At 44.3% G+C, this 17,241-nt stretch overlaps 1 protein-coding gene across 1 annotated transcript in view; it reads right to left on the minus strand.

Annotated features, from left to right (window-relative positions):
* Positions 1 to 17,241, minus strand: part of LOC110522229 (exostosin-1) — a 264,478-nt gene that overhangs the window by 16,743 nt on the left and 230,494 nt on the right. Inside the window, exons 7-10 of the mRNA XM_021600447.2 lie at positions 15,560 to 15,678; positions 15,108 to 15,203; positions 4,911 to 5,000; positions 620 to 780 (exon numbers count right to left, since the gene is read on the minus strand). Of these exons, the coding sequence (XP_021456122.2) occupies positions 620 to 780; positions 4,911 to 5,000; positions 15,108 to 15,203; positions 15,560 to 15,678 (466 nt within the window). The remainder of the gene's footprint in view (positions 1 to 619; positions 781 to 4,910; positions 5,001 to 15,107; positions 15,204 to 15,559; positions 15,679 to 17,241) is intronic.

Here is a 17,241-nt window from a genome sequence, read left to right on the forward strand (position 1 = left end):
CAGAGAGATCCTTGATGAAAACCTGCTCCAGAGAGCACAGCACCTCAGACTGGGGCAAAGGTTCAACTTTCAACAGGACAACGACCCTAAGAACACAGCCAAGACAACACATGAGTGGCTTCGGGACAACTCTCTGAATGTCCTTGAGTAGCCTAGCCAGAGCCCGGAATTGAACCTGATCGAAAATCTCTGAAGAGACCTGAAAATAGCTGTGCAGCAGCACTCCCCATCCAACCTGACAGAGCTTGAGAGGATCTGCAGAGAAGAATGTGACAAACTCCCCAAATACAGGTCTACCAAGCTTGTAGCGTCATACCCAAGAAGACTCAAGGCTGTAATCGCTGCCAAAGGTGCTTCAACACAGTACTGGGTCTGAAAACACATGTAAATGTGATATTTCAGTTTTTAATTTGTAATACATTTGCAAAAAAAATCTAAAAACCTGTTTTTGCTTTGTCATTTTGGGGTATTGTGTGTAGATTGATGAGGAAAAGAAGCAATTGAATCTGCCCCTGTGAGCACCATGTTACTGTACCTGTGATAGAACGCAGCCCCTGTGAGCACCATGTTACTGTACCTGTGATAGAACGCAGCCCCTGTGAGCACCATGTTAATGTACCTGTGATAGAACGCAGCCCCTGTGAGTACCATGGAGTACTGGTTAGTCCACTTGGAGGTATAGCCCCATCTTGATTTGCTGCTGTCCCAGTAATGGCTGCGTGCTGGGTAGCCCACGATCCGGTCTGGGAAACTGTGCCAGACAATGAAGGCAAAGTCAACCTGGGGTTCAAATGAAAAGACAACATCTTTCAAAATCGCTAATAGACAGATTCACTTCTGCATTAGATCAGCTATGTCAATTACAGTACAATGTAGCAAAAGAGTAGATTTGAATTCCAAAGAATTCCTTCTTCTCAGGAACACCAAATGTCAAAAGTCCAGAGAATATGAAGAACACCACATTGTAGAATACACTTACTGACTTCTGTTGGCAGAGTGGCACCAACTTCATTTCCAAAACGCAAGAGAGAACAGAGCCCAAAAAACAGACGGTCCCTTAAAATAATCACACACCTCTTAGCTGTGTCATGATGCATGTGTGCTCTATTATGAAGAAATGAGACCACAAACCTGAGAAAAAGGTTGGAAACATCTTTCTTAATGTAGCATTTGATTAATCGCCAAGTTAGCCATTACCTCAGTGCAGGATTTATGATATCATGCAAATAATTTTGCCTTTTGGAATTACGTTCTTATAATGCCCTGATTATGCCTCGCATCCTTTGTGACAGACTGGTTTGGCACATTCACAATGTGTCTTAGTTAATTATGGATTGGAAATAGGGACGGAGATTAATGACATACACAGAGGGGAAATGCTATCCTTGCAGAAAGGCTTTCCAAGGGCAACATACATTAATCCCATTTAATACATAAAATGGTTTCTGAATATGGGTTGCTAAGAGTCTACATCACAAATCTCTACCGGCATATACATTTCCCTGTGGCATTTGATGTGATATGTTATTAAATAATAGAGAAGTACACTCTTAGAATAAAGGGTTCCAAAAGGGTTCTTCGGCTGTCCCCATTGGAGTACCCTTTTTGGTTCAACATAGAACCCCTTTGGGTTCCATGGCGAACCCTCTGTGGAAAGGGTCCTACCTGGAACAAAAAAAGGTTTCTTCAAAGGGTTCTCCTATGGGGACAGCCGAAGAACCCTTAGGTTCTTGATAGCACCTTTTTTTCTAAGAGTGTATAGTCATATAGGAAAGAAAGACATGCAGCATTTGGTTTCCACCATTTTCACTAGTATTGAGTTCTCGTGATCTGAAGGAAAGTAAACTTGTGACATTTTGTTAAATGACCAAGATCATGTCGTTGTGTTATGTTCCATTCATTCATATCCACAGTTGATATATTCCACTGGATCCCTGGAGAACATTTGACAGGCTGACTGTTTTACTGTTAACTGTGCCCTGCTCTCCCATGGGCAGCCAGACAGTGTCATGATAGGAACATTCATAGTCCACACCATATCCTCTCTTAAAGCATAATCATGTGATTAATGACTTGAAGCAATGCAATTATGAATTCTGTCCTGTCACTGTTCTATGTAGTTATTGTAATATGAAAAGTCCCATTAAAAATGCTCTACTCGCTCACATTTCAGTTATTTTCAATTAAGATGCTTTCAATGTTTAAAGGGCAATTACTGAGACAGATTATTAAGCAGATGAGGGATTTGCATCTGACTGGTTCTTGGCTTTTTCAACAGAAAAAAAGATTTGTCTTTTTTCTAAAACAACCTCATAAAACTTTTGTAACATCCGTTCTGTAATCTTGCACCGCTATACAATTTAAGTGGATCCTCTTGGAAGGTGAAGATTGACTTGGTGCAATTAATAAAATCTCAAATAGATAAATGTTATTTTGCAGGTCTCTTATACGCTGATAAGACTCACAATTCACTAAGGATTAGCTCTTAACTCACTGAAATCTTATGGGAGCTTCAAATGTGGATAGATGTGGTCTGAAAGGTGTTTATTGGCAAAACCCTTCCCTTTCACCTGCATGAAACATCTTCATTAAAGCCTTGATGGGGTGCTAGCTTTTAGATGGTATTGGATGGGGTAAAATAGACCAGAAAGAGAAACATAGCCTTCTGTGTCTGTCTGTCCATCATCATGTGTCATAAAAGGTATGATGGAAATACATGTGGAACATAATCATTACACCGACATGTTGGTCAGTTTTGAAATGGTACATTTCCCAAAGCAGGACCTTTTCTTAATTAGATTCACAGCAGAAATGGTATTGAAACACACCGAAACAATACAACACGGGCTTAGAATGGAAAGCAGCAGGTGCAGGAGACCATTATCAACTCAACCACCAAGACTCCAATATGATGCAGAAAACAATGGCTTTCCTAATGAGCTCGATTTAACAAGTTCAATATTTGGAACACAATAAAAAAACACCGCAAATCCAACTTGTATATTGTGTCACACACAAACAACGTCAACATTTCCAAGGGCTCAGCCAAAAGAACTCTGCAAATGTTTGACACTTTTGATAAAAAAAAGAAAAAAGAACATAATCTTCACACTGAGAGGCAACTGCTGCTTTGGTTCATTTAGTGATTTCATTTTTTATTTTATTTGCCAGCAAAATGAGCCACTCTCGCCCCTTTTTCCTTTTCAGAGACGTGAAGCTTAATCAAACTGTGACTTCATGGTTTGACAGTCTAATGATCATCGCAGAGACTAGCATGCCGGAGAGGTAATAGGTTTCACAAACCTCCTGATTGCTTGAAACAACTTGGGCTTTCATTAGTTTCTCATTCCAGGACAGATGGTGGATACGTGTTCTTTTGAATTGGCACCATGGTCACCGAATTTGCATTTCACAGCATGGGAAGATCCTTTAGCTAACTACATCCGGAGAATGAAATCATCAGGAGAAGAAGACCCTCGTTCAAGATGTTGCCATGTCAGTGACTCAATAACAGGAGTCTTAAATACAGCAAACATCCTTTAGAGGGGCAATCAATCCGTCCCGACCACGAGAGATGAATTGGTTATCACGCTATGCTTGAGAAATTAACTCCATTTACATTCTCATGGACAAGGTGTGTTGAAATGACCTCCTCGATATTAACATGCAATGTAAAAAACTATAGGGCGAGAGACACTCGGAGACAAGATGCCAGACCATTTTACTGATACTGTTCCACGGAGAAACACAAGGGTGGAATTTATCAGATGATGGCACCTTAATTGGGGAGGACAGGCTGGAACGGCATCAAATACATCAAACACATGTGTTTGAACCCATTTCATTTGCTCAGTTCCAGCCATTATTATGAGTCGTCCTCCCCTCAGCAGCCTCCTATGAGGCCAGACATCCCCATGTCTCAAAAAGGCTGAGATGTCTTAGTTAGAGAGGATGAATTACACTTTACCGTGAATGGTTAGTGTGAAGGGTGGGCATCCACCCTGGACCACAGACCTGATCTACTAATATAACCTGTCACCATGTTTCACCTTCCTCTGTCTTGTTTCCTCTACAGTAGGTATCATGATACCAGCGTGGACTTTCTCTGTAGAGTGCAGCCCAGGCCCCGGTGCCAGTTTGAACATCAGGCCAGAGCAGTTACTCCGAAAGAGCCAACTTTGAGTCGGAGATACTCCATTAGGCCATGCTCTAACGGAGTAATATTAATTCCTGATCAAATTATATGGGAACAAGCAATTAAAAAGAGATTTAGCGCTTTGCTGATTCTGCAATGTGCAAATATTATACAGGGACTAATTGAATCGCAGAAATGAGAATTAACAGGAGCAAAATGCAGGCACAGAGACAGAGCACAGCGTAGCAACAAGCAGAGCGACACGGCGCTCTGCATAACAACAGACTACAAACAAAACAAGGAGTTCCTTTGAAGATGAAGGAAGTCGGTTGGTGTTCATCTCCACACCCCTGGGAGAGGGACTACTTCCAAGAAACTGTCTGGAAGTTCTGTTACTTCTTCAGATGCTGCTCAATCTCACCAGTTGGTGTTGTTGTGGGTGTCAATGTCAGATAAGAGACAGGAAATGCTGAAGCTGATCACACAGTGTTAATTGTTGGCTAATTTTCACACACAGGCTTGGGACTCGATCCCGCCTAGCTTTCTCCCCATTATCAAATGAAATCAGAGAATGTTTTTGGGTACTATAAAATTCTACTTGTACTACCAGGTAGACTCCCCTCACAGTTACCTTCCAGTTCCCACAATAAGAAGAGCGCATGGGTAAGATACTGAATAACATTGCTAGATGAGGATTGATTGAATCTGGTCTTTGAACGTTAAAGCCCCAGGTAGAATAAGGAGACAGAGGGGGAATAATAAGCCATCCTCCTACCTCATTGGTCGACAAGACGGAGTCCTCGTCCAGACTGAGGACAGCATCTGTGAGGATGACGTCATGGGGGGAAAAGCGACTGCTCATTGTCTGAGGGGGGGAAGAGGGGGAAAGAGGGAGAGATGTGGTCAATTGCTGCAGTTCCAAACTCCAACAATCCATCCACTGGCTCGGATGTCAACACCTCTGACTGTGTGGGGACCTATTCAATCACAAGCTGAAGTATTTCAGGTGCAGTATGTTTGAATGGGTTTGGCTAGAAATTGTTGGAGTGGAGTCCCTTTTTCATGCTGGGTGAAAAGAAGAGCAAACCATTTAATCAATTCATCCTGACGCACCCAGAGAGTAACCTTAACCTTCTTCTCTGCTTGAAACATAATTGCATTTCTTTAGCTCTCCGTAACAACTCATCCATAGAAGGCCAATCTTTGCTATTTCGGGCCTCACATTCCACTCCTCTGTAGGCTACTTCGAGAAATACTATTATTGAAGGACTATTAATTTTAAGGAGGAAATATTGCTCTGATTATTGGATGAAAAACCTTGTTCTGTCGAGTATGTGGGCGAAGGCCAATGAGACATTAAAAACACCACAATTGCCTGGCAGTATCTTCTGCCCAAAGAACCACTTCACAATGACACTTGTCCTACTAATAATTACAGTGTAGGTACACAATGGAGAAATGTATTTTGCAATAATATGACATCTTATGAATAAAATGCCTCCACTATATCTCTGGTTATTGACAGTGTTTCTATTTGAAACGACTGATGGCTGTTTCTCTCTCTGCGGCCAGCGTTATTGGTAGATTGCCTACTGCAAAGTATGTCCTATAATATTAGGGAACACACACATCGCAGAAGTGAACTGTCAGCAGTGGCCTCCTGAGAGGGATCTCAGGGTAATCCTCTTCACTGTCTCTCTCTCTCTGGGAGGCTGCCAGCCAGAGTGTGTGGTGTGATGCATCTTCACTAAAACTCCCCCTGCCTGCCTGCATGCCTGCAATGCTCTTGACACCAAGCTTAAGGGGTTAATACCGCCCTCTCTCTCCCTCCTGAACTTCACTGGCTGCTGCCTCATTCATCAAATCAGAAAGTTATTGATAGGAACCTGTTGACTTGGAGATTAGCCTCGCCTCGGGTTGGCTGCTCAAGAGCAAGTGGGCCTGGCCGCGCTTTCGACAGGGCCCCTTGTCATTATTTTGCAGCGGCAGCGGATGACTCGAGGTGCTGTGGACTCACATCACCACGGCTTAATGGGCCCTTTTCAATGCAACATTATTTCCTATTCGCTGTAACCATCCCTGCCTGGTGTGTTATAGCAGGATAATAGTGACAGCGTATCGCTGGCAGGGCCGCACAGCACGGAGCCGAACCTCCTGGCTCAGGAGAGCCCTTCACGGGGCCTTTTGAAAAATCATTTAGCAGCCGAGGGCTTGATTAAACGAGGAGCATTTGGTTACCTTAAGAGTCGTTTAGGAGTCGTGTGGTAAAAAGCTCTCGTAGGAACATATTGAGAGAGACAGAGTGGCAAAGTACAGGCTTTCAGTATAACTATTATACACTCAGTAATCAGCCATTTATCAGCTGTGGAGGGCCCTTGGGATGAATGACAGCAATCAGACCTGACTCTCAAAGACAACGATACACAATCACGTAACAAGACAACGTTCCCGAGAAAGAAGGGTGTGTGTGTGTGGGGGCGGGGGGATAGGTAGCTACACTATATAGGTTAGCTCACAAAAGGCTACATCTGTGCATTGAATCGGTTTGGTATTCATAAGAGTGCCCAGATGAATCGGTTTGGTATTCATAAGAGTGCCCAGATGAATCGGTTTGGTATTCATAAGAGTGCCCAGATGAATCGGTTTGGTATTCATAAGAGTGCCCAGATGAATCGGTTTGGCATTCAAAAGAGTGCCCAGATGAATCGCGAGTGAGGCTAGTTTTCTCTGAAGAGGTAGAGGAAGCCGTTGATCTTGTTCTCCGGGATTTGCCAACTTTATCTTATGTTTTCAGACTGTCATGTTAAATATGAATGATGTATATTTATCCCATCTGTCTTCTGTGCTTGGGGGCTTGATTGAATAAAACCCGTTTAATAAAATACTTGGGCTGCAGCGTTAACCCTCATGGGACTCGCAAATCCATTTTAAACGAGGAATGCATATTTCTATGCTAATTCCTCCAACCACAGTTTTACGGGATCACCGTATTCTGTAGGAACTATCGATCTGCAGGCCGGGCTAATACGATGTGGATGCCCTAATCCATTACGCTAAACACAGGCTTCACAGAGATCGCCGTAATACTGCTATTGACTCATAATTCGAGGATTTTTATTATTTAAGTGTATTTCTATAAACAAGGAATACGGGGGACTACAGCTTTAATAGCTCCATGTTCAGAGACTGAAAGTCTTCCCGCGAAATCCTAACGAATCCATCGCTATTACGCGCTAATTCGATTCCCTCTGTGGAAACAGGAACTCGGATATCCAGGGGCAAATATATTTGGTCAAAATTAGAAATGAATAGCAAATATCACAATGTGAAACGAGTATGCCTCTTTAGTTGAGGATCACTTCATCAATTGAACAGGGCCAAATTTGAAATGATTCCACATGACATAGATTCCTTTAATTTCAATAAGTTTACAGTTTGTCTATCAGCATGCCAGTAATACTGTACGGATTTCACAGCGTTTTTCAGAGTAAAGCCTGGAGAACACTCACTGAGGCACTCTCAAACAAAACTCCCTCAGTAATTAGAGGTAAAAATGATCAACACACTATTCACAACAGTGGCATTCATTTAGTTCTGCATTGACAATTACCATACTCAGTATAATGTACTTATTGCTCTAATTTCCCCATCCCCATGTTGTGATGGTTACACACTGCTCTGGATGTCAGGCCAGCTGTTGTTGTTGTTGTAGTAATATCGCTCACCCCTCTGTTTCACCCACAGCTCTGCCTTCAGATCTCTATATACTCTGGAGCTCCGATTCCAATACACATCTTCAGGGACTGTTTGTCCTCCACTCTGCCCATCTCTCTCTCAACCTCTCATCCCCCGTGTCTGTCCCTCTCCGCCTCCTCTGTCCCAGGGCCCACCGTCCTTCGTCCTTGCCCCAGGGCTGCTTTAACTGGTCCCACTGAGACAGAGGCACAGGGCTCTGAGCTCTCTCTCTCTCCTTTCCTCTCTCTCCTTTACTTTCCTCTCCTCTCCTTTCCTCTCTCTCCTCTCCCCATTACTTTCCTCTCTCCTTTCCTTTCCTCTCCACTCCTCTCCCCTTTCCTTTCCTTTCTTCTCCTCTCGCTCCTCTCCCCTTTCCTTTCCTCTCCTCTCCCCTTTCCTTTCCTCTCCCGTTCCTTTCCTCTCTCTCCTTTCCTTTACTTTCCTCTCCCCTTCCCTTTCTTCTCGCTCCTCTCCCCTTTCCTTTCCTCTCCTTTCCTCTCTCTCCTTTCCTTTACTTTCCTCTCCCCTTCCCTTTCCTCTCTCTGCTCTCCCCTTTCCTCTCTGCTCTCCTCTCCCCTCTCCTCTCCTTTACTTTCCTTTCCCCTTTCCTCTCTCTCCTCTCCTTTCCTTTCCCCTCTCCTTTCCTTTCCCCTCTCATTTCCTCTTCCCTCTCATTTCCTCTCCCTCCTTTACTTTCCTCTCCTCTCATTTCCTCTCTCTCCTCTCCCCATTACTTTCCTCTCTCCTTTCCTTTCCGCTCGCTCATCTCCGCTCCTCTCCCCTTTCCTTTCCTTTCTTCTCCTCTCCCCTTTCCTTTCCTCTCCTCTCCCCTTTTCTTTCCTCTCCCGTTCCTTTCCTCTCTCTCCTTTCCTTTACTTTCCTCTCCCCTTCCCTTCCCTTTCTTCTCGCTCCTCTCCCCTTTCCTTTCCTCTCTTCTCACTCCTCTCCTCTCCCCTTTCCTCTCTTCTCACTTCTCTCCTCTCCCCTTTCCTTTCCCGTTCCTTTCCTCTCTCTCCTTTCCTTTCCTTTCCTCTCCCCTTCCCTTTCCTCTCTCTGCTCTCCCCTTTCCTCTCTGCTTTCCTCTCCCCTCTCCTCTCCTTTACTTTCCTTTCCCCTTTCCTCTCTCTCCTCTCCTTTCCTTTCCCCTCTCCTTTCCTTTCCCCTCTCATTTCCTCTCCTCTCATTTCCTCTCCCTCCTTTACTTTCCTCTCTCCCCTTTCCTTTCTCCTTTCCTCTCTCCTTTCCTCTCTCTCCTCTCCTTTCCCCTCTCCCCTCCTTTCCCCTCTCCGCTCCTTTCCCCTCTCATTTCCTCTCCATCTCCTCTCTCTCCTTTACTTTCCTCTCTACCCTTTCCTCTCCCATTTCCTCTCCTCTCCCCTCTACTCTCCTCTCCCCTCTACTCTCCTCACTCTCACCATCTCCTCTCTCTCTCCATCACCTCTCTCTCTCCATCTCCCCTCTCTCTGGTGTCAATGGCTTTCCCCCCTAGGCAGATATAAATTGATGTATCTCTGAGTCACCTGGTGAAGATGTGGCATCATTCTCATCTCCATTGACTCCTGCTACTTCAAGGCCAATCTTTAGAGGCTTTTCAATTATTTTCTTTATGGGTTAATCCGATTTCATGCCTGGCACACTCATAGTCAAAGTTCGAAGCTCAGCAGAGAAAAGTATTTCAATGGCTCAAGCATCATTTCTGAGATTCATTTTTGTCATAGCCCATCTCTTTATAAAATGTACTTCAAGTGCTGTCATAGTGGGGTAAAGATGCATTAAAAAAATAAAATAATCTGAGATTAAATATGCATCGCATTATTGTAAACTAAAATTGCATTATGTTAGATAAAATCCCAAATAAACCATTTTGAAGTTACGGCTAAATATAAAGCCACAAATCAAGTGTCTTTGTCATCTGTTTGCTAGTGGCCCTTAGTCTGACCAGTCTCTCCCTCTCACCCTGTGTCTAGCCTGCCTGGGAGACTGTGTGTTCTGGCCTCCTCTGACCTCAATGCATTATGGATCATTAGACACCCACCTCAGGGGCCCAGGGAGCCAGAGACACCACCATAGAGTACAGACCAGGGATAACCTCAACCTCAACCTGACCCATGACCCAGAAACCCTAACAAGCCCACAGAAACCCATCTCCTTCACCACTGCTGTTTACACAGACTCTGATTGGAGTTTAAAGGGAAGTGTAGTGAGATAGTTTTGCTTATTTGTACCATGTAATGCATGCTTTTCTGCAATATAAATAGATTTCCTCCACTTTCAGGATACTTAAAAAACAAACACATTTGCATTCAAAGTGCAATCAAGTGTCATTATTCCTCAAATGTAACCTGCAGCTTGATTTGATTGCATGGTTAGGTGATAAGGATATTGTGAATTTATAAAAGGTGAACAATATAAGAAATGTAGGTGAGTAATGAGAAGCCTGATGACGCAATTCAGTAAATTCGGAACTCTGCCTTCCGACATTTAACGCAAATATAAATGAATGGACTGAATTGATTCTGAGGATCAAGTTTAAGTTGAAGAGAAACTGGCAGTGTTCAATAGCATTGGACTCCAACGCAGCGATTCAACGCTTTGCAGTAGATCTAACACTTGGAAGTTTCACCTAATTTCTTTATCTGTTCTTATTAGCCATGTTCCCTTCTGATGAGACATCGTGTGATCCAGGCTGTATTTGAATTTAGCAGGTGATGAAAATAGCTATCTGACGAGGATGGGGAGATGGAGAGGTGCTAATGAGACAGTGAGCCCTTCTTGAGGCGTCGCATCGCAGGAGAGGAGCACACTCTGCCAGCCACCCACACACAGCTGTGGAGATGCTACTGTGGAGATCTCACGCACACACAGAATCAGACACGTCAGTGAAGGGCTTAACTCCAAGCCGTCAGGCCCTGGGAGTGAGTGGCAGGTCTGCTGAGAGTAAGGATTGTGATTTAATGTCAGCTGGGTATAATGTGATCCATGGCACGGATGCGGGTCAACTTAATTAGCCTTCAAATTGAAACCCACTTGAAGGAAAAAGACGAGGGGACCTATTGTTAGATGTGTTACTTTCCTGAGGATAGAAACACAGAGGAAAAAAATCGATAATATAATAGGTTGGATTTTAATTGAATGGTGCCGGTGACCTCTACTCATGGCTGATTAACGTGTACTATGGAGCCGCAGACACTCCATTGAAATAAAAGAATGATGGAGGGGAGGAGAAGAAAAAAAAAGATAAAAGAGAATGATAGATTACGACGGAGAGGAGAGGGCCTGTGGTTCATCAAGGCCCTTTCACAGCAGCCAGTGGTTTCCCTTGTCTATCACACAATGCATTCATGCAGCAGCATGAACATTATGCCCCTGCTTTTCACACGACAGATGTAGGATCTTAATTTGAGCCACTTTGCTACACAGCAGAAGAATAATCCTGAATTACAGGAAATGTGAATTATTATGTAGATTATAATTAATGGACATTTTTCGTAAGGGAAAAAAATCAGGCCTGAAATTTCTAAGTGGAAATGCCAAACTTCAGAAGCCTTTGTAAACCTCAAATCCACGACACGTTTATTGCAGGAAAGCTCTCTTGCAACATTGATCAAATTAAGATCCTACATCTGTAGCTTGCTAAATATGAAAACAGTGCAAACACAATGGCGAGTATAGGACCGAAAAGGTTACTGCGTAATAACTCATGAGCCTGTAGTCCTCATGCTAAATCAATAGGTGACATGTATTTAGGAAAAAACAGCCATAACTGTTTAAAGAGCATGCCGGCCTTGATGAGATGTAAACCATTAAGGACACACCAGATAATAAAAGCCTCGAGACACACAGCCGCCCTGACTAACATACAATTACTTTGTTCCATTGAACACGCCACACAAAGGCATTTGAATTAAACTTTTGATACAATTACTTTCCTTTATTTCTCGGATTTACACGAGGGGACGTGAAAAGATGCACAACAGCAGTACATGGAGCACATGTGCCGTTAGCTATTACTCCGCCTCCAGGCCGCACTCTGATTCAGTGTGATGTGAACGTTTCAACACAGCAAAGCTTTGATTGTTTGGGGAGAGAGCTGCAGAGAATGACTACTCTGGAGCAGCTGCCTTGTTAGGCTAGAATACTCAGAGTGAGTAATTAGGGGCCCATAGATGCCTTTTAGAAAAGCTGTTTATTGTTATAGTGGAAACACATTTTTCTCCATTGCTGTGTTTACTACATGGGAATAAACGGACTCAATTAAAGGGAGCTGCCATCGGGTTTTAGGGTCCTGCTCCTGCCTCTATGGGGCAGACTGGAGAGGGCTGCAGTCAGCACTACTCTCGTGTTATGGACAAGAGCTGGGCTGCTGCTTGGGTATGAAACAACAGAGGAGGGTGTGCGTGTGTGTATTTGTGTGTGACATGGAGACACACACAGAGAGAGCGAGAGAGAGAGAGAGAGATTTGACTAAAGAGAGAGATTTGACCAAAGAGAGAGAGATTTGACTAGAGAGATTTGACTGAAGAAAGAGAGATTTGACTAAAGAGAGATTTGACTAAAGAGAGAGATTTGACTAAAGAGAGATTTGACTAAAGAGAGATTTGACCAAAGAGAGAGAGATTTGACTAGAGAGGTTTGACTAAAGAGAGAGATTTGACCAAAGAGAGAGATTTGACCAAAGAGAGAGATTTGACCAAAGAGAGAGATTTGACCAAAGAGAGAGAGAGATTTGACCAGAGAGAGAGATTTGACTAAAGAGAGAGATTTGACTAAAGAGAGAGATTTGACCAAAGAGAGATTTGACCAAAGAGAGATTTGACCAAAGAGAGAGAGATTTGACTAGAGAGAGGTATGACTAAAGAGAGAGAGATTTGACTAGAGAGAGAGATTTGACTAAAGAGAGAGATTTGACTAAAGAGAGAGAGATTTGACTAAAGAGAGAGATTTGACCAAAGAGAGATTTGACCAAAGAGAGATTTGACCAAAGAGAGAGAGATTTGACTAGAGAGAGGTATGACTAAAGAGAGAGAGATTTGACTAGAGAGAGAGATTTGACTAAAGAGAGAGATTTGACTAAAGAGAGAGAGATTTGACTAAAGAGAGAGAGATTTGACTAAAGAGAGAGAGATTTGACTAAAGAGAGAGATTTGACCAAAGAGAGATTTGACCAAAGAGAGAGAGATTTGACTAGAGAGAGATTTGACCAAAGAGAGAGAGATTTGACTAGAGAGAGATTTGACCAAAGAGAGAGAGATTTGACTAGAGAGAGAGGTTTGACTAAAGAGAGAGAGATTTGACTAGAGAGAGAGGTTTGACTAAAGAGAGAGAGAGAGCGCGAGAGAGAGAGAAAAAGAGAGAGAGGGAGAGAAAGAGAGAGAGCAAGCAAGAGCGAGAGATTTGGTTGGATTTTGTGGTACGCAGCAAGCATGACACTGCTGATTGGAATTCCACTTTGCCTTCAAGTAATATTTATTTTGTAAATGGATTGCTCCAAATAACACAATCTGAGTGATTATTTGGACTCAATGAACGGTTGGAAGAATCGTACTGTATTAAATTTTAATGAAAATTGTTAGATTGAAACCAAATCAAATCAAACATTATTTGTCACATGCGCCAAATACAATAAGCCCTTAACCAACAGTGCAGTTCAAGAAAGAGTTAAGAAAATGTTTACCAAATAAACTAAAAGTAAATAATAATAAAAAAGTACCAAGAAAATAACGAGGCTATATACAGGGGGTACCGGTGCCGAGTCAATGTGCAGGGATACAGGCTGGTTAAGGTCATTTGTAGGTAGGGGTGAAGTGACAATGCACAGATAATAAACTTTGAGTAGCAGCAGTGTACAAAACAAATGGTGGGGGAGTGTCAATGTAAATAGTCCGGTGGCCATTTGATTAATTGTTCAGCAGTCTTATGGCTTGGGGGGTAGAAGCTGTTAAGGAGCCTTTTGGACCTAGACTTGGCGCTACGGTACCGCTTGCCGTGCGGTAGCAGAGAAAACAGTTTATGACTTGGGTGACTGGAGTCTCGGACAATTTTTGGAGCTTTCCTCCGACACCGGCTATTATATAGGTCCTGGGTGGATGGAAGCTTGGCCCTAGTGATGTACTGGGCTGTACGCACTACCCTCTGTAGCGCCTTACGGTCAGTTGCCGAGCAGTTGCCATATCAGGCGGTGATGCAACCGGTCAGGATGCTCTAGATGGTGCAGCTGTAGAACTTTGAGAGGATCTGGGGGCCCATGCCAAATCTTTTCAGTTTCCTGAGGGGGAAAAGGTTTTGTCGTGCCCTCTTCACAACTGTCTTGGTATGTTTGGACCATGATAGTTCGTTGGTGATATGGACACCAAAGAACTTGAAACTCTCAACATGCTCCACTACAGCCCCGTCAATGTTAATGGGGGCCTGTTCGGACCGCCTTTTCCTGTAGTCCACGATCAGGGGACACATTGAGGGACAGGTTGTTGTCCTGGCACCACACTGCCAGGTCTCTGACCTCCTCCCTATAGGCTGTCTCATTGTTATCAGTGATCATGCCTATCACTGTCATGTCGAAGCAAATTGAATGATGGTGTTGGAGTCATGTTTGGCCACGCAGTCGTAGATGAACAGGGAGTACAGGAGGGGACTAAGTACACACCCCGGAGGGGCCCCAGTGTTGAGGATCAGACGTGTTGTTGCCTACACTTACCACCCGGGGGCGGCCTGTCAAGAAGTCCAGGATCCAGTTGCAGAGGGAGGTGTTTAGTCCCAGGGTCCTTCAGTGTGTTATAAGACGTTTGCATTCAGTAAGAGCATTTGTCCTCGTTGGAAGTATGATGTCTGGTGTACTTACTCCCATTGTTTTCAAAGCTCATAAGAACACCGCAAAGGTGTACCTTACTATAGCATTACTAAAACGATTCAGCTGAGGCTTGGCACAGTAATGGCCCTTTGTGTGTTTCAACTAGAGACCTCCTGGAAGCAGCCTCATGCTGTGTCATGGCTCAACAGTCAGGGTAAGCTGAGCTCAGATCCCAGGAGGCAGCCACACTCAGTCATGGCCAATTCCAAAAAGTAGAAAATGAACGAAAAGCTTGAATGGATATTAGGAGGCATTTACGACTGCATTTCATCTCCCCTGACTTTAACGGCCACACTCATTCCCGCTGAATGATCAAGACTCAATAAAACACATTAGAATCGATAGCGAAACATGTCGTCTCAACGCCGGCATAACTCGGAGAACTCGTACCTTTCTCTCTCCCTCAATGACAGTGATAGGCACGGTGGTGGAGGGCCACTTGCTCTTCGGAGGTAAAGGCTTGTCACAATTCCACAGCACAATGATCTGCGAATAAGACAAGACAGTGGAATCTCAATTCAAAGTGCATTGACCTCACTGTACATGTAGCAGGTTTGTAGCAGAGGATACACAGCCGAGTTGAGTCGGTCTTTCATTGCAAACTTTGATCATATCTAGTTCAATATAACACGCGGCGGCATGCCATGACTACAGTATAGTTGTAAAGCTTCATCCTACAGCACAACAGAATTCTGTCCTTTCATACATTAATTAGAGTATAAAAAGCAATGGTCTCCATCCCTGCCGTTTCGCCTCAGCTCACGGGTCATGGGTCTGCGCTCCATAGAATCAGCAATTAGATACTCATTTAATTTAATAGGATCTCTATGCTGAGCTCTCACCTGTGCACAGAACTTGGATTTGGCAACAGCGATGATGAGCTTGACTACGGGCTGCAGCTGAGACTGGAGAGGAGTCACGGCCTGGATAACAGCAGTGAACTCCTGGGACGGGCTCTTCCCTGCAACCACACAGAGAGACACACACCTTAACACAAACCTTCAGACACACACTTCAACACATCCACCTTTTGACCCACAGCTTCAGAATAGACTGAGACCGGACTCTCCAGTCCATCTACCTCCTCACGCCTAAATGGGCACCTAGTGCACTTACAGCATCCCAATCAATCTCTCTGACACGGGGCTGTGGGTCTCTCCAGCCTCTAGTGTACTGGCCTCCATTTTATGAATCTACTCCTGTTAATGGGGGTGGAGGCTGTGTGGTCACACAAGGGTGCCCCCTTGACGTGGGATGTGATAGCTTACTTGTGCTGACTGTTCGGATGTCCCTATTTTTGGAGCAGAACTTTTGCCTGAATAGGAGGATTGCCCTTTGCAGACATTGTTGCACGAGCAAAGGAAGCTGTGGAACATCTCTGGTGAATATCTTCAGAGGGTTTCTGTACTGCATTAGGACCTTGTTCTCATCCTGTCATCAAAAGCCTTGATAGTGTTTTACTCTGGCAACACTTGTGTAGAAGAAATGTTTCCTCCGGGAAACCCCACCGTCAGTTCTGTTAGCCATTTTAAGTTCAAACAAACGTTCGAATCAAACATTCAACTGCAAATATACCAAGCAGAACAGGCCCAAAAATAGTTCAAATGACTTTCATTGAAAGAACTGTGATCAAAGTTGCTTGAAACGTTTCCAACTGTTGTTAAGATGGGGGAAAAATATTTAACATTCCAACAAGGTATGCTCTTGCATTGATCCAATATTTATTGCCACTCCACTGGCTTAAATGCTCAATAATTATATAACACACCTTAAACAACTGCAGCAGAGTAGGCTCTTACATCCACATTTGTGAAAAAGGAGCCTCATTTCGTGGTCCCATCTTATCTTGAGTGACTGCCCTTTGCAGGTTACCCTACTACTGTATGCCTAGTGGAGGTGGGTGTCACCGTGTCACTGGATTGGTTACGCTGGATACTGGCCTCTACGCTGGATACTGGCCTCTACGCTGGATACTGGCCTCTACGCTGGATACTGGCCTCTACGCTGGATACTGGCCTCTACGCTGGATACTGGCCTCTACGCTGGATACTGGCCTCTACGCTGGATACTGGCCTCTACGCTGGATACTGGCCTCTACGCTGGATACTGGCCTCTACGCTGGATACTGGCCTCTACGCTGGATACTGGCCTCTACGCTGGATACTGGCCTCTACGCTGGATACTGGCCTCTACGCTGGATACTGGCCTCTACGCTGGATACTGGCCTCTACGCTGGATACTGGCCTCTACGCTGGATACTGGCCTCTACGCTGGATACTGGCCTCTACGCTGGATACTGGCCTCTACGCTGGATACTGGCCTCTTCGCTGGATACTGGCCTCTACGCTGGATACTGGCCTCTACGCTGGATACTGGCCTCTACGCTGGATACTGGCCTCTACGCTGGATACTGGCCTCTACGCTGGATACTGGCCTCTACGCTGGATACTGGCCTCTACGCTGGATACTGGCCTCTACGCTGGATACTGGCCTCTACGCTGGATACTGGCCTCTACGCTGGATA

This window comes from Oncorhynchus mykiss, chromosome 4, assembly GCF_013265735.2.
Source record: "Oncorhynchus mykiss isolate Arlee chromosome 4, USDA_OmykA_1.1, whole genome shotgun sequence".
NCBI lineage: Eukaryota > Metazoa > Chordata > Actinopteri > Salmoniformes > Salmonidae > Oncorhynchus > Oncorhynchus mykiss.